The 18,572-nt window shown below is 35.1% G+C and overlaps 1 protein-coding gene across 2 annotated transcripts; it reads left to right on the top strand.

The window, feature by feature from the left end:
• Positions 1-10,019: 10,019 nt before the first annotated feature.
• LOC111884035 (protein argonaute 4) lies at positions 10,020-18,257 on the top strand. 2 transcript variants are annotated; one of them, XM_042900388.1, is made up of 23 exons: positions 10,020-10,201; positions 11,607-11,831; positions 12,725-12,930; positions 13,016-13,228; positions 13,482-13,618; positions 13,695-13,792; positions 13,871-13,968; positions 14,320-14,488; positions 14,572-14,688; positions 14,774-14,881; positions 14,962-15,024; positions 15,116-15,229; positions 15,305-15,470; positions 15,564-15,676; positions 16,288-16,425; positions 16,531-16,661; positions 16,777-16,842; positions 16,981-17,044; positions 17,133-17,244; positions 17,327-17,400; positions 17,500-17,594; positions 17,695-17,726; positions 17,829-18,257. In XM_042900388.1, exons 2-23 carry the CDS (start codon positions 11,616-11,618, stop codon positions 18,008-18,010), a joined length of 2,712 nt encoding a protein of 903 aa, XP_042756322.1. In that variant the 5' UTR covers positions 10,020-10,201; positions 11,607-11,615; the 3' UTR covers positions 18,011-18,257. The 2 variants fall into 2 exon arrangements, with proteins under 2 accessions (XP_042756322.1, XP_023736132.1); XM_023880364.2 differs by having other exon boundaries at positions 17,327-17,594.
• The last annotated feature ends 315 nt before the right edge of the window (positions 18,258-18,572 follow it).

Here is an 18,572-nt window from a genome sequence, read left to right as displayed (position 1 = left end):
AATCTTCCATAAAAAAGTTATTTTTGATGCTTGTCGTCTCTAAATTGACTAGCTCAAATCTACGGGCATTGTATTAACCTCAAGTATGCTTACATCTTTCCAAGCTAAAATTCTTATTTACACACTTTTTTGTGTGCTAAATTATTAGAACCCTTGAAATTTCAAGAATATCATCAAGAGGTGCAAGGCTAAGCTTGAAAATCTCATCACTCTCCATTCTTCCTACCACCCGAAATCAACCAAGGTGAGCTTCATACCCCACTATTTTCGTGTTTTTCATACTCTTTGGGGGGGGGGGGGGGGGGGGAATACAAGTCAAAGTTCCAGTTAACCATTGGATAATTGCATGGACCTATGTGTTATGTGTTTAACCTTTGGGTAATTGCTTGAAGATGGAGTTTATCTTATACATCTTCATAAAAATCATGAGAAAAGTGTTTGTTATCATATGTGTTGTATGAAATTTTTATGGATATGGGTTATGCATTAAAAAATGGCAAGAAAATGAGTGTTGTGCTCAACATGTTAACTTTTGGATATATATATATATATATATATATATATATATATATATATATATATATATATATATATATATATTTAACACTATACTTACACAAATATTTGCATATAATAAGTTTCATGGTCATATATGTATTTTGTAGAAAATTGTGACTTGCTAGAGTCACAACAAATTAGAATGTTTTGTGTTACAAACTCTCAAACTAATTTTTGGTGTATTAAACAAGCTACAAAATTTAATATTTTACTAATATTAATTTTATTGGAAAAATATTTTTAACTATGTCGACACTAATGTTGGATGGCTAAAAAAAACTTGAGAAAGTATGCAATATGACATGTTAATTAAGGATTCTTTGCAAAAAGTGTTATAATAATCTCACCGAAATAATAAACAAAACAAAATTCATGACAGAAAGATCTGTGTGTCATAATATGTCTATCATAAAAGCTGTTACAGCCTAAATAATAAGTTGTATGTCATAAAGCACTAAACCGCTTGTCATAATTTGCCTACCACGAAGCTGTTATAACATGAATAATAAGTTGAGTGTCATGAAAGCTGTAAAGCTATAAGCTGAATAATATGAAATCTGACAAATCGCGTGTCATACAATAGTTGTCACATATATATACAAAGGAAACAATATTATTTCCTTAATCGATAAAGGAACTCGAAATTTGCGTAAATCCGTTAATGCTCTAGTGAGACACTTTCCTTCACCGTACCCACTTAGCGTACACCGTAAGTCTTGTAGTTATAACCAAAGTATCCTGGAGGGAGAGCGAGATAATTGTGTATAAATCTATATGGGGTTGATACCCCCACACCTAAGTTGTTCGCTACAGCTAGACGGGGCCAGTCTAGGGTGACGAATATCTTCCCGAAATCGACATCTGAAGAACATCATGAAAGACATATCAATCACATCAAGCATGGTTGTAACGACTCACGTAGGGATTAACAACATTATTTCGGATTTATGAAAAGTATACACTTCACTGGTTTTATAAAATATAAAACTACGCTTTATTTCCAGTACACGATTACCACCACTCCAGTCTTAGGGTTTAAGACTATAATTTTTCTTACAACATAAAATATGAAAATTTAAGGGTATCTACACTTTACAACTACAAATAAAAAGAAAACAAAGTACATGCATGCAATTATTCACAGTTTTAGAACGAGACTCACAAACCATTTTTCACAAAAAATATCAGATTTTCTGGAGTTTTACAAAATATTGCAAACAATGATGTTACAAAAAATTTCATACAAACATGCTTATGAACTCACCAACATTCTATGTTGACACTTTTCAAAACTACTTGTATTCTTAGGGACTCGGCGAGCAGGTATTTGGACCATGGAATTTAGATATTTGCTACATTCTGAAAATTCATACTTTATGTCACTTTTTGTGTATATTTGTGAACAAATACAATATGTAAGCAATGTATGTTGGTATCTTTTAATGTATTGTAACACCCCAAAATTCAGAAGTTCAATGAAAGGCCAAAAGTGTAAATTTAGGAAAGGGACTCAACGAGTAGGTCTACTTACTCGCCGAGTCGGAGCGGGATTCTGTCACGGTTTAAGTGGCCAACTCGCCGAGTCGGCGGCTTGGACTCGACGAGTTGGTGCTGAAGGGAGAAACCCCTAATCCCGGGGGTTGTGCCCTATATAAAGCACATTATAACCCACCCTCAGCCTCTTGGCTACCCTTTTGAGATCCAGAAACCCTAGAATCGAGTGAGCTTCCATTAATAGAGAGAATAAAGCTTTGGAGGAGAAAATCTTGGAAAGGGGCTTGAAGATCAAGAGGCTTGCTGCAAAGGAGTGGTGTAGATATGGGATCTACTTCAGCTGGAGCTTATATTGGAGGTAATAATCTGTTGCTTGGGCTTTTTTGCATCTAGATCTATTATCATTTGAGATTTGGGGCATTTTTTGTATGATTGAGAGCTATTTCGAGTTAAAGGCTTAGATTTGAGGTTGCTACTTCAGATCTAGACTTGGGATGGTCCAAAATGTCATTAAGCTTCTATCTAAGAGTTTTTGGTGAAGCCCCTTTGTCATAAACCCTAACCCTAGAGTGTTTTGGGCCTATAGCTCCTTGGTTTCACGTAAAGTTTGCAATTTTATGTGAGGGTTAGACTGTAGAAGAGTGGATCTATGGATTGGAGCCCTTGCATGGCTCGAAAAGCCTCTGTATGGGTTGAGAACTGGAGAGACTCGGCGAGTCACATGGGTGTACTCGACGAGTTGTATGAACATGTGCATGGACTAGGCGAGTTGAAGAACAACTCGGCGAGTCTGTTGAAGATTGCCTTGGACTCGACGAGTCTGTTCTTGGACTCGGCGAGTCTGGTCGCAGAACCCTAACCTCTTTTGGTTAAAGCCTGTAATCAGTGATTCGAGGGGTGACTATGTGAGTTGAGCAGGATGGGACTCGGAGATCGTTGGACTCGACGGGTCTTGGGGTGACTCGGCGAGTTGAGTCGTGTTCTAAGAGTTTTCAGAGTATAAGGACTCGACGAGTCAACGGGTTGACTCGACGAGTAGGGTCAGTCAGGAAGTTTGACTTTGGCCTGGACTTTGACTTTGACCTTCAAGGGTGTTATGGTGTTTGGTTATTCATGTCAAAGGTCCATTGATGGCAATAGGTGTTGGAGTTTGGAGCAGTACTTCGGGTGTGTGCTTCCGTGGTTCGGTTCTTCATTTCAGGTGAGTTATCCTCACTGTACTCAAGGGTCTAAGGAACCAAGGCCAACCCTTTGAATTGTTGTTTAGAGCTTGTTATGTTATGTGATGATATGCTTGCTAGTATCCTGGTAGATAGGATAATGATATGAGGGTATGCCTTGTTAGCTTAGTATCCTAGAGGAATGGATAGTTAAGAGATGGCTAGTTCTGTTGGATCAGCGCCCTGGTAGTTGGGTAGTGGTTATTTAAAGACCTGTAGTTGGTCTTGCCTTATGTACGCTGGTAGGAGGTTACATGCGGGTTATGTATGTTGAGCAGTAGCAGGGGGTATTCCATCCCGATAGGATGATAGGGCCCTGGTATGTAGGTTTTGTAGGGTATTATGTGGTTGCCTGTTATGTGTGCATGTGTGCTAGTGTGGGGCATTCCAACCCGATGGTTGTGGCCCAGGAGTATTCCATCCCGGTAGGATGATTGGACTCATAGTAGGTTGGCATTCCAACCCGATGGTTGAGGGGCCTAGGGTATTCCATCCTGAGGGGTGATTGGACCCATAGTAGTAGTAGTAGTTACGGTATGTATAGGGAGTGGAGCATTCCAACCCGATGGTTGTGGGCCAGGAGTATTCCATCCCGGTAGGATGATTAGACTCATATTATGTTGGCATTCCAACCCGATGGTTGAGGGGCCTGGGGTATTCCTGTTGGATTAGTGTCTAAGTCCATAACTATTTTGGTATGTACTTGACCCGATGGTGCATGGTCCTTTTGGGTTGCCTTCACCAAAGCAACTTGATAGGATGCATTATGGAGAGAAAGGATTAAATATGATTTATTAATATATTATGAGAATAATATATTAAAGGAGAAAGCATATTGTTTAATTAATATTAGTCAATAATTAATTGGTAATTAGTTTTGTGACTAAAAGAGATTAATTAAACTTAAGGGACTGGAATTGTAATTATAAGATAATTGCAATTTGGGCTATGGATTGTCTTATATTAAGGAGTGGACGAATTCTATGGGGAAACCCATGAGGAAATCGTCCAAGGCCTTAAGGAAAGGAGTCCACGGGTTGCTTAGGGCTTAAGCATCCAAATTAGGGTTTCCTTGTTAGATAACCCTAATAACCTCCTATATATATAGATCCCTTATGACCCAAAAACGTGGCTAAACATCCTTCTAGGGTTTCACATGTTTTAGGGCAACCTCCTTCCTCTCTCCTCTTCATCTTTTTGCTCTTGGTGTTTGTGAGCCATTAAAGGAGTGACATTTGTGACTCTAAGCTTTCTAAAGTCAATACAAGGAGGAATTGGGATTGTTATTGCTACATAACAATCAATGTATAATCTAAACCCTAATTATATGTTATATTGATTGTCATATGCTAGATCTAGGGTTTATAGTCTTGGATAACTTGCATGTACAATAGAGAAACCTAGATCCAAGCATTAGGGTTTGTATGAGCACATATGATGTTCTTATGGCCAAAACCCATCAGTGGTATCAGAGCCTAGATTGGTTTCTATTGTATTGATGCCTTGTATGTTGAAAAAATTCGTTTTTTGTGGTTCTGCTTGCTGAACTCGCCGAGTCTCTAGATGAACTCGCCGAGTCCATGCTGACTCGACGAGTCGGCTGGTCAGAATGAGGGAAAACCGGGATTTCTTGTTGTTTTGCTTGAGGATACTTGCCTTATCATATTAGATCAATATAAATCCAATTTTTTGATATATATGACTATATGACTATATTCTTGATCTAATTGAAGATTTTTATCAATTAATAAAATATTCGTTTCCTTATGTGATAACTGATTAATTATTTTGATTAAATTGGTAAATTGTTTTGCAATAAATCATTAAACAAATCAAATATGGATAATTATATGATTAAATGTTAATTTAGATTATTTGTTATTTGATCCTTGTGTTATGAAATGTTTCATATTTTCCCCTTTAGGTTTTATAGTTTAAATTTGACCTCAAAAGTTTTGTTGTTTTGAAATTTAAATAGTTGAAACCCTAATATTTTGAAAAAGGTTTCAAAACTTGCCCTCAAGTTTTGGAATTTAAATTTTTATTAATAGTTTAATTTTGATGTATATTTAAATTCTATCACCTAATGTTTTGAAATGTTTCAAAACTTGTCCTCAAGTTTTGAAATTTAAAAGTTGATTAAAAGTTTAATTAGGATTATTAAATTCTAAAACCCAAGTACTGTTTCGAAAAAGTTCAAATCACACCCTTATGGTTTTATTAATTAATTAAGGTGTATAATTAAAAGAGGTTTAATAAATCCATAAAAGTTTTGGTTTACAATTTAATTGAGTTAAAAGTATAATTGTTAAATTAGACAACCTAGTATTTTAAAAAGTATAAAATACACCCTATACTATATATAACATTAAAAGTCTAACATTATATATATATATATATATATATATATATATATATATATATATATATATGTATGAGTAAAAGTCAGTCTTACCGTTAGTAGGCCTCATTCACGAAGCTGGTCTATGAGGGGTGTTTAAGGAAATTGCCTATAAAATGGCGATTGAATGGGTATCCACTCTTACCCACCGCACTCTTGACTAGTGGAGGGTCATTAGCCGAACGGGTAGGATAGGACAAAACCCTCCATTATAAGTATAATGAAGTACAAAAGTAACTAAATATTTTACAAATTCCCAATCTTAGTTACTTAGGCAAAAGTGAATTGATGCAATTCCATGAAATTACACTTTGTGCCCTTGCGAAGACGTTAGTGGAGCGTGTGTGGTTTACCGGCACACTAAATGGTTCCAAGCAAAGGTAGCAAAGGGTGACTCAATGTTTGTCATAGTTCGGTGGAGCGTGTGTGGTTTACCGGCACATCGAATAGGTGACTTTAACATGTGAGGGCACCATGTAAGTTTGCATGGTTATTCACACCCGCTTTGTGATCCTCGGCATCCCAGTCACAAACAAGAGGAGCATATCAAGATTTAAACATGCCATTGAAGTATTCAATGAATCTCAAAGGATCTAGCAGTTTTCATAGATTTAAAACCTAAATTTCTTTTTTGTTTTTCATGGTGGAAAATTAGTGAATCGTCATTCACTTACCTTCAAATGTTTTGCAATTTGGGTTACGACATCCCTTTCCCGAGTTGTAGAATATTGTGTTGGGTCCTAGCCTTAGTATCTCATTTGGGTGATTTACTAAGGACTCAATCAATCAACTAATTTGAATTCGTTTTCTCTCGTTTTGTAGATGTCAAAGTTCGACAACTATGGTCTTCCCAAATCCCGTGGAACAAGCATTCCACATGAAGATGATATTCCACGATTCGATCGAGGAACAAGAAATCATGCTTCACTTCCTCCACCTCCTCCAATTGTTCTCCCTAACCCACAAGATCGAAGAATTGAAAAGGTTCAATATCACTAAAGCCCTATTGGAAATGAAACATGAAGATGGTAAACCCGTGTGTGCCCACGTTCTAGGAATGAAATCACACATTGATAGGTTGATAATGTTGGGTGTGTCATTCCCGGATGAGTTGGCTGTGAACTGGGTTTTGCAGTCACTCCCTGAATCGTATAATGAGTTCAAAAGAAAGTATTATATGATGGATCATGACAATAACCTCATTGACCTAACTTACATGCTCATTGCTGCTGAATCATAAATTATTTGGCGAAGCAATGGAGCGCATTTGTTGGGAAAGTCAACCAACCATGCTTCTGAGGACGTTCTAGGAGAACCGACATGCGCTTGCTGCCAAGAGAAAGGGCGTTGGATAGAAGTCTGCCCTAAGAGCCTGAAGATTCCAGAAGATGGGAGAGTCAAAGAGTATGGCTGCGCTTCAGGTAAAATCCACTATCTAACTCCGTCAAGCTCCTATTAATTGATTCTTGACACATGATGTGATAAGATTGCATTTGAATGTTTTGCATGATAGGTGAAAAGAAAGGAAGCTTGGTAAGAGAGCAAGAACAATCTAATCACAAAGAAATAGATCTAGATCGCATGGACTTGAAAATTAGATTTTGAGCTTAGATAGTTATGATAGAGTTGTTAGGAATTTTCTTTTTGAATACATAGTTTTCAGTTGATTTTGCATTGTAAGGACAAATGTTTTCCGCTGCTTTTATAAATAAAATAAATTTTGGTTTGACTTATTTATTTATTTGTTTATTTCCTTGCAATGAAATCGTTATGAAAATTGATGTTTGCATATTTCTACAACAAGTGGATATGATTCTTGTTTATGATGTTTATGGAAAGTCGAGAATTTACCAAATAGGAAGAGTTTCTCATCGCCCACGTTTCAATTGGACATAAATTTGGAATCACGCAACTTGGTTGCATGATGAATGAGAAATTTCATATTTGGAAATTAGACTAATTCGTTGACAAAGTGTCAAGTGAAAGACTAAGAAATCGAGTACACAAAGTTGTGTGTTGATTAAGTCCACCACAAGAATAACAAAGATATTCGTCATGATTTACTAAAGGTTTAGTAAATATGATTATACTTATAAGAATAAGTGTAATGCTGAATTGATTGAAAAAGTTTAAATCAATAAGCAGAATGAATAAGAAGAATCAAGTAGGCAGAAAGATAAAAGTTTCTTCGTTCTAAGAAGAAGGGAGAGTAGCTTTTATGCTTTATGATAGGTCTTAATGATTAAGAACCATATCTCAATTGATCCTCTGAGTGAGTCTTAGTACAATTGTATGTCTAAAAAGAGGAATCAAGCATTGAAGAAATGGTTAAATCAAGAAGTCAATCATACTTCGTTCCAAAACAAGTCTTAGAGTTAAGATTGTGACAATAAGTGACAAGTATTAAAAGGTTTATAACATTCATCAAATGTGGAAAGTTGTGATGTCTTGGATAAGACAAAGACCAACTCGAACCAATTTATGAAGTGTTTTGATAAAAGCTACACTAACTCTTGAATATTTGTTTGTCAAGAAATGATCATTGACAAGAGAATCTTATATGTCAAGGAGTCAGTGGGAGTCTTAATGGTCTTGAAAGGTTTCAAGAACAAATCAAAATAGACCTTATCGATCATCACTAGCACACGAGTTGAGGTTTACAACCTATTGTGTTGACATTATTTTGTTTCCATGCTTTTCCAGTTAAGTTAATTATGCATGTGAGTTCTATGAGTTCTCATTTGAATGCATAAAAGGCAAGGACCTTGATCAATGGAAAATACATTGATAGGAAAAGGTGAGCTGCTTAACTACTTGGAAGACATGGTGGGCAGCTGTGCCACCTAAGGCAAGAAATCAAGATTAAGAAAGTCCGGTCCATATGAGTTTGAATTTGTCGTGAACTTTGGTTTTGACAAATTCACATGGATAGGAACACATACACCATTAAAATTTGAGTGTCATAAGATTCCCTCCTTCATGAAAATGACTGTGAGGAAATGCTTTCACTAAGAGAGATTTTAAAAGGATAGTGATTGTGAAAATTGTATTCTCGAATTCGATTATGGTTACGGTATCCCTTTCCATGATTCGAATTGTGAGATATGGCAATTAGTCTGAATTAATTAGACACACATATGAGCTATCTAAGGCAAAGGTGTATAAGCTTAGATAAAGGATTATCAAAGCATTAGGTATTAGAAACATGAGCTTAAGAAATTCAATAAGTATTGTTTTTCTGGAAGTTAAGCTGGTTCTGAATACATGTCAAAGCTAGTGGGAGCATAAGTGTTATGTTTATACACATTAGGTCCTTTTCACCGGATTCTACAGATTTTGCTAATGTGGAAGCACGAGTAGCACTAAATAGCAATTAATTAGCTTAGTCACCAGAGGTGGATGATCCTCCAGCAACAAGAAAAGGGCGGCGACCCTTCTCTTTCTCGTTTCTCTTCTTTTCGGTCGAACAGCAACAACCAAACACCCTTTACCTGTTGTGTTTCTCCGATCTGTCTCTCTTTGCCTCCATCTTTGAGATATGTTGCCAGAAAAAGAAGAAAGAATCGACGAGGGGGTTACCAGAGCAGCTCCTCGCCGCCAACTACCGTCTCTACTTCCTCCTTCCTCCCCCTTCGACCTTGTTGTTTTTGCCATCATTCCTCCTTGCTACCAATGATGTGTAGGAACACACAAAGGAGTCGCCGGAGATCGGGGTTCTCCCTCTTTTTCATGATGAATAAAAGTTGGAAAAATCTCATTGTGGATATGTGGATACCACCTGAGCATTTCATTTCAACAAAATAAAAGAAAGAGAAAATGACTTGATAGGGTAAGATACTTTTTGAAATGTACATATTTAGTCCTTATTCTTTTTTTTTTATAAAATAAACCTTCCACGTCAGCAAAACCTGTAAAATCTGGTGAAAAATACTTAATGTGTACATATTAATAAAGTATAAGAGTTTATTTTACAAAAAAAAGAATAAAGACTAAATGTGTATATTTCAAAAAATATCTTACCATATCAATTCATTATCCCTAAAAACCATGGAAGGAGGAGTGCGGTTCAAACCGCGCACTACGAGCGGTGCTCTCCATTGACACGGTGGCAAACCTTAGGAGAAACCGCACCCACTCCCCACACCCTTATAGTGTTTTATTCTTATTAAAAGATGGAAGTAATGCCCACTCAAAAGAGAAGCGCGTGGGATTTAAACAATAGCTTTTGGTGCATGAGGTCATGACGCAACCACAGAGCGCGTGGAAAGAAAAAAAAAAATTTGTCGGCCCAAACGTCACTTTTCCCTGTAACTTACTACCCCAATAAATCCTCAACTCCAGTCTCTCCATCAGTCCTCATTTTCATTTTAGGGTTTTTACCCCTTCTTCTTCGTCGTTCTTTGTGTGAATTTCGTCGTTCTTCGTCACAAAGTAGTCCTTACTTTGTGATTTTGTTCTCTGGTTGTTATTTTTCAGGTTCTAGGCTGGTGATCTAGATTTCGAAACAAGGGTTTTCTCTGAGTTTCAGGTATAATTACTTTACTATTGTGAAGGATTTTTTGATCGTTGTTTCTGTCGTGCATGGTGTTTTCTGACTAGTCTGGTTCTCTTTCACTTTTTTACTAAATTTTTGAGTTAGTTTAATTTTGATTTTATTGATTTTACTTTTGATGGTTCCATTTTTTGATTTTATAAAGAAGTTTTCGGTCATAGTCCCCTGCAATTTCTAGATTACTTTTCCGATTTGGATGGAGTAGAAATACATTAATATTTATGGTATTGGTTTCGTAAATGTACCAAATACTTGATTAGTGAAAGGGGTTTTCAGATTTCTCTGTTATATTGTGTATACATTTGCCATTTTTGAAGGATCTGCTGAACTAAAAGTGTATTTATAATTATTTGTGATTTTATAAAAAACGAGCAGGAGTGGTTTGTTTAGTTTGCTGTTATCTGTCGATAATCAAAAGGGGTTTCAGATTTGCTGAATTAAAAGTTCATTTGTATTTTTGTTCATGATTTTGTTGATGTTCCAAGTAATTGATTGGTTTATTTGTTGTCATTTATTGTTTTTTTGAAAGGAGTTTCATGATTCATGGTTTAATAATTTTTTGTACATTCATCTTTCTGAAGGAATTGGTGGTACAAAAGTACTATGTACTTTTTTGTCTTATTTTGTTGATATTTGAAATGGATTTTGAAATATTAGCTCTGTATTATGTGTATTCATATCATTTTTGGTGGATTAGAAGTACATTTGTGTTTATGCTCTTGATTTTCTTTAAGTAACAAGAGTTATCAGTTTATTTTCTTGAAATATGAAAATTTTGGAAGGATTTTTTAGTATATGGCTTTTATGTTCAGTGTTTGTCTAATCATTTATGTTATTATTTAAGTACAATCATCAAGTATTTTCTGGCCTAATTTGCTATTACGTTGTTGATTTTGAAAAGGGTTTTCAAATATCAGCTTTATTTTATTTTGCTGTATTTGTTGCATTCTCAAGAATTTTAAGATGTCTTTATACTGTGTTGGTGTAGCATCTCTGTAAACAGTTATAGAAATCAGAACTTTGATGAACTTCTATTTTTCATTTTGTATTTTGTAGCTTAAAGTCCAAATTAATATATATATATATATATATATATATATATATATATATATATATATATCTCGATAAATCAAGTTTACAATTTACAACTTCTATTTCTTGTTCCATATTAAGCAAAATGCATTGTTTATATATGCCCCCCCCCCCAAAGATATTGCAATTAGGTAGATCTTTCACTACTAATAATTGCAAGTAGGACACTATAATAAGAAAATAAGTGAAAGTATGTTGCTATTTCTTGGATTTGGTTCAGTTTTGAGTTTCTAGTTTCTCTACTTGAGTGATTCTTTATGATGATGCTAACTTGTTCTGTTGTTTGTAGCATCCAAAAATGGATCCAGAAAATGGAAATGGTGATGCTTTGCCACCTCCTCCACCTGTCCCAGAAGATGTTGTTCCAATAAAAGCGGAGCCTGAGAAAAAGAAGGTGATGAGGGTGCCCATGGGGAGGCGTGGTCTGGCCACCAGAGGCAACAAGGTTCAACTGTTGACCAACCATTTCAAAGTCAACGTCTCTAATGTTGATGGACACTTCTTCCACTACAGTGTATGTTATTTTTTTTGTTACTTTTATAAAAGTACTAATTGGAGTTAAACATTTTTTAGTTTGTCTTTCTTTTAACCAAAAAAAATGACATGAAAATGAGGCATTTCTCATCCAGTCATTAACATTTTACAAAATTTCTCTCTTTTAGTTTTTTCTTCTTCCTCCAATATATTTTGAACATAATTTATCCAAAAAGAAGCACCTTGTGTTTCTCTTTGACTGGCAGCTTTCTCCATTAGGTCCGAACTTTATACATAATTTTCATCACTTATTTTTCGTTCTTTCTGAAATATTTTCTTAAATATTGTAATGTCCAGAAAACACTTATGTGTGTTTTGGTGACTAGATGCAAAAAAAGAATGACTTAATTAGGAAAGTCATGCAAATGAGGCTTTTCCTTTTGGTTCCTAACATTTTTTAAAATTTCCCTTGTTTATTTTTCCATTCTTCTCAAATATCTTGTTAGCATCATTTACCTGAAAAGAATTTTATGGGTGTCTCTTTTCGACTTATTAATACAGGAAGAATGACTTTCTTTATTCAAGAAAATGAGGCACCCGATAAAGTTCAAACTTTTACAAAATTGGCCTCATTTATTTTTCCCTTCCTTCACAAATGTGTTTTTTTAAGATCATCTATATATCATATGACTATTACTTGAAATTACTACTTTTACTTGGACCTAAAACTTCCATTATTTTAAACTTTATCAATTGTGTTTTTTTAGACATTTGGTCTATACTCTATAGTCAAAACTACTACTTTCGAGTAACTTACCTAGCCAAAATCTGCATATCTGTTACAAGTCTTGTAGCTTTAGATCATTTTTCTTGGTTTAAAGATTCTTTCAAGTGGTGAATTACTTAAAAAAGTCTTAAATTTATACCAAACAGGTGGCACTTTTTTATGAGGATGGACGCCCAATAGATGGGAAAGGCATTGGAAGAAAAGTGCTTGATAGAGTCCACGAAACATATGGTTCTGAATTAGCAGGAAAGGAGTTTGCTTATGATGGTGAAAAAAGTTTGTTTACTGTTGGAGCTCTTCCAAGGAACAAACTTGAATTCACTGTTGTTCTTGAAAATGTCACTTCAAACCGGTAGGTATTGCATACTGTTTTACATTACTAATCTGTTTTATATACATGACCTAAAAATAAATCTTATGGATATTATAATATTCAGTAACAATGGAAATGCTAGCCCTGGAAGCCCTGACAATGACAAGAAGAGAATCAGGCGTTCGTATCAATCAAAGACTTTCAAAGTGGAGCTGAGTTTTGCAGCCAAAATCCCAATGCAGGCAATTGCACAGGCTCTCAGAGGACAGGAATCTGAAAACTCCATGGAAGCCTTGAGGGTGCTTGATATCATCTTAAGACAACATGCAGCTAAACAGTAAGTTGTCACTTATATATTGACATTTGGTTAATTTAAGTAAGAAAGGTTATGTATTTTTACCCATGATTGCAATGTAATTGCATTTCTTTTTTGATAACAGCAGTGCACTTTATTCTCTAACCAATAATACTAACATGCATGTATCTTTTTACACCAACATGTCGTCCTTTTTTACCCATAATAGCATTTTTCTTACCCATAATGTAACATGCTGTTGATATTAATTTACTTTATCTTTTACTTCCTATAGGGGGTGTCTGCTTGTTCGACAATCTTTTTTCCACAACGATGTGAAGAATTTTGCTGATGTTGGAGGAGGTGTTCTTGGATGCAGAGGATTCCATTCCAGTTTCCGCACATCTCAGGGTGGTCTATCCCTCAACATCGGTAAATATCTCATTACTCTTTTCCATTTTTACCCCTGAAGTGAAGGTGTTAGTTAACCATGGTTTACGATTATCAGATGTGTCTACTACCATGATCATCCAGCCTGGGCCGGTGGTTGATTTTCTGATTGCAAATCAAAATGTGAAAGATCCCTATTCTGTTGACTGGGCAAAGGTAACAAACCGTCATGTTGTCATTTCCTGAGGGGCTAGTTTGTAAATTGTTGCTAAAAGTTTGTGTGGTTTGAATCAGGCAAAGCGTACACTGAAGAATCTGAGGGTGAAAACCAGCCCTACCAATACTGAGTACAAGATAACTGGTTTGAGTGAGAAGCCTTGCAATCAGCAGCTGTATGTTTTCTTTTTTATGTTATATGTTTTGGTTAAATGGAATCATAGAAGGAATGGAATGGGTGATTCCATAGGAATGAAAAAAAAATAACTCTTCTGTTTTCCTCAATGGAATGGAGTTGATCATTCCTGAACCAATGTGATCCTTTCCATTTATATTATTTTAATGACATTGTTTTTTTAATACAAAGAAAAAAAATACGGTTTTTATTACAATTACACAAATGGAAAGTTTTGGCGACATGATCTTGGAATTTCATTCCTTTGTCATTCTATTCCAACCAACCAAACAGATCCTCATAGGTTCAAAAAAACTTGAGATCAGCTAAATTAGTGAACTTTTTTTTTCAGGTTTTCGTTGAGGCAAAAGTCAAAAGATGAGAATGGTGAATTCGAGACTTTGGAAGTTACTGTTTATGACTATTTTGTGAATTATCGCAAGATCGAATTGCGGTATTCTGGTGAACTTCCATGTGTGAATGTTGGGAAGCCTAAAAGACCAACTTTCTTCCCCCTTGAGGTACAACAACAGTTGTCATTTTTATAATGGTTTTTCTATGAAACTGTTGTTCTTACTTCTTACTGTGTGCTGATTTGTTGTAGCTGTGTTCATTGGTCTCTCTGCAACGCTACACAAAAGCACTCAACACAATGCAAAGATCCTCTTTGGTGGAGAAATCCAGACAAAAGCCTCAAGAAAGAATGAAGGTTTTAACCGATGTACGTACACTTTTTAAACTTGAAGGTGGTTTTTATTTATTACTTTTAAAAATAGGATTCAGAATTTTCACTTTGTGTATTTCAGGCACTAACACTCAATAAGTATCATGAGGAACCTTTGTTGAAATCATGTGGGATTTCAATAAGCAACAGCTTCACACAAGTGGAAGGCCGTGTTCTTGCAGCTCCAAAGGTACTTTTTTATTTTTTTTGGATTTGATGGATTATAATTATAGTTTTTTTAATTTTTGTTTTGCTTTTACTACGATGCAGTTGAAAGTGGGTAATGGTGAAGACTTCTTCCCGCGAAATGGACGCTGGAACTTTAACAACAAAGTATGTTTCTTTGATTCTTTCGAATTGTTATCTTAAATCTTTTACATAAAACCATTATTAAATATGAAATGTTTTTGACATGATGATGTAGAAACTTGTGGAGCCCACGAAAATCGAAAGATGGGCTGTTGTGAACTTCTCTGCTCGCTGCAACATTCAGAGCTTAGTGAAAGATCTGATAAAATGTGGAGGATTAAAAGGAATCGTATGTTCTCATTATATTATTGTTGGCTTAAAAATGTATTCTAGTAACTAACTTGGTGTTGAATCCAATGTGTAGAAAATTGACGAGCCTTTTGATGCGTTTGAGGAGAGCCCACAAAACAGGAGGGCCCCACCTCTTGTTAGGGTAGAGAAAATGTTTGAAATGATAATGTCAAAGCTTCCTGGTGCCCCTCAGTTTCTACTCTGTTTGTTACCTGAAAGAAAGAACTCTGATCTTTATGGTGATTCATCCATCCACTTTAATCTTTTATCTTTTATTTTTGGAAATTTAATCTATATATATGTGTTGATGAAATTTTGGTTGGTATTGGTAGGTCCTTGGAAGAAGAAGAATCTGGCTGATTTTGGTATTGTGACCCAATGCATAGCTCCTATGAGAGTCAATGATCAGTACCTCACAAATGTCCTGCTTAAGATCAATGCTAAGGTGAATACAAAAAGAACAGGTCAAATGCTAGAAATAGCAATTGATTTGTGTATTATAGCACTGAAAAATCTTTCCTTTTATAAAGACGCAATCAAATTTCAATTCAGTTTTCACTACTATATTTAGATAGATTTTTCTAAGCCTATTGTCCTAAATAGGAAACAAATTTAAGGTACAATGTCTTCTATTTATAATTGGGTGGTTTTTTCAAAAGCAAAAATGTAAGTAACAAATATATCGAAAGTGCAATGCTGGTAATAAAAAGAAAATAAAAGTAGGATGCTGTAATATACAAATATTTAAATGTATGTTGCTATTTCTTGCATTTAGCCCAAAATTTATAAGCTCACTTATTCAAAACCCCACTTGGAAAAATGCAAGAAATAACGTTCTAGTTTGATTGATTTGCTTAACATCTTGCTTTGATTTCTTCCTGTTACATCAATATCATCCAAAGAAACTTTGAGTATTATAATCATGTAGATTTTTCAAATAATAAAAAGAAGTAGGAAGCTTTAATACTATAATATACATAATAAAAGTAGGTTGCTGTTTCTTAAGCCCAAAAAAGAAAAGATTAAATTTGATTTTTTGTTTATTTGTGCATGCAGCTTGGGGGTCTTAACTCAATGTTATGTGTGGAGCATTCTCCTTCCCTTCCACATGTTTCCAAGGCTCCCACAATCATTCTGGGCATGGATGTGTCTCATGGGTCACCTGGCCAGTCTGATATTCCATCTATTGCTGCTGTAACTATTTTTCTTTCTCAAATTTATTAAAAATCAATTTTATATTTTTATTTATGGGAATGTTTTAATAAAAGATCATTTCTTTGTTTTTTTTTTTAATAACAGGTTGTTAGCTCCCGACATTGGCCTTTGATCTCCCGCTATCGAGCTTCTGTAAGAACTCAATCTCCAAAGGTGGAGATGATAGATTCCCTGTTCAAGAAAGTTTCTGACACTGAGGATGAAGGCATAATGAGGTTCAATTCCTTGTTTTTATTTCCTATTTTTATTATACATAAAGAGTTTGATGTTTGAGATTTCACATCACATTGTAAGCAAATGATGAGATTTTCTTTTCTTTTTTTGTGGCAGGGAGCTTCTCCTTGACTTCTATACGAGTTCTGCAAAACGTAAGCCAGATCAGATAATCATTTTCAGGTGAATTCTTTTAAAATTGTATATTTAACTTTTAGATATTTATGTCATTTTCTTTATAAAAAATAGGTGAACTCATGTTTTTATTTTGCTGTAAAAAGTTCAAACCTTAAAATTCTATTACTTGTTATATTATAATAGGGACGGTGTGAGTGAGTCACAATTCAACCAGGTGTTGAACATTGAACTGGACCAAATTATCGAGGTATTTGTATTTTCTTATATAATAGTTTCTTATTTTGTTAAAGCAAAAAAAGTGATTTAAATATGGTAATGGTAATGGTGTGTGGTAGGCTTGCAAGTTCCTAGATGACAAGTGGAACCCAAAATTTCTTGTGATAATTGCTCAGAAGAATCATCACACCAAGTTTTTCCAGCAAGGCTCTCCAGATAATGTTCAACCTGGTAAGTTACTTAAATAGAAGGTGATTTTTTATTTGTGTTTAATTATATGACATTGTTTCCATTATTATTATTATTATAACAGGAACTGTGATCGATAACAAGGTCTGTCATCCTCGCAACAATGACTTCTACATGTGCGCACATGCTGGCATGATTGTAAGCAACACACAACACAAAACAACACTTTCTTTTTTTCTTTCTTTGTCAAATTCAAATTCAAATTACATGTTTTTGTTTTTGAAAATATTTGAACAGGGGACAACCAGGCCCACTCATTACCATGTTCTGTATGATGAAATCGGGTTCTCAGCTGATGATCTTCAGGAGCTTGTCCACTCCCTCTCCTATGTGTAAGTCCCTTTTGTCTCTAATATTTCATATTTGCATATAAAATCATCTAATTATTTTTATTATTTTTTTAACTTTGAATTATGTTATTATTATTTACAGTTACCAGAGAAGCACTACTGCCATATCTGTTGGTAAGTTCATTTCAACTTAACTTATGTTTAAGCTATAGCTGACAAATGACTAAAAAGCCCTTGTAGTAAGTAGTATTAATTTGGTGTTGGCTTTGTATGCAGTTGCACCTATTTGTTATGCACATTTGGCAGCGACTCAGGTGTCCCAGTTCATGAAGTTTGAAGACCACTCGGAGACATCCTCTAGCCATGGTGGCACTGGGGTGACATCAGCTGGAGCAGTTGCGGTTCCTCAGCTGCCAAAACTTCAGGAGGCTGTTGCAAACTCCATGTTTTTCTGCTAAGCTAAGCTAATAAATGTTTGTCTGTCTGTCTCTCTGGTAGACAGTAGTAGTAGTAGTAGTAGTAGTAAGTTGTTAATCATGTGTGGATAGAGGTTAAGGCCTGTTTGTTTGTTTGTTTGTATGTATGTGAATGAAGGAATGTTAGGATAGGATGATGTTTGCTGTCACTTAGATTGTGGTCGATGACTCTGACTTATGATGTTTTTTGGATGTATGCATGCTTATGCTTGTTTTGGTTGGATCTAAATACTTCACCTTCAACTTCCTATACAATCATCATCTTCACCCAAATCAAGATCATCATACATTCATTCCCTTGTTTCTTCCTTCACATGTTTGGCACCCCTCCCTTGTATATGTTACCACGAAAATTGTAAGTTTATATATGTTCCTATTATTAGGATATTGAGTTCCGTGTTTTCTACCTGAATCACAAGACGTATTACTTGATGTTGAAACGGGGGATTGTTGTGGATGAACTAAATGAAAGATATAAACCAACAATATTCAGAAAACTGATTATAAAAAAACAATAGTAAAATCAAGTCATCAACAAGTCAAA

Source organism: Lactuca sativa, chromosome 3 (assembly GCF_002870075.4).
Source record: "Lactuca sativa cultivar Salinas chromosome 3, Lsat_Salinas_v11, whole genome shotgun sequence".
NCBI lineage: Eukaryota > Viridiplantae > Streptophyta > Magnoliopsida > Asterales > Asteraceae > Lactuca > Lactuca sativa.
Note: the sequence above shows the minus strand (reverse complement) of the source record. Positions and strands in the feature narration are given on the sequence as shown.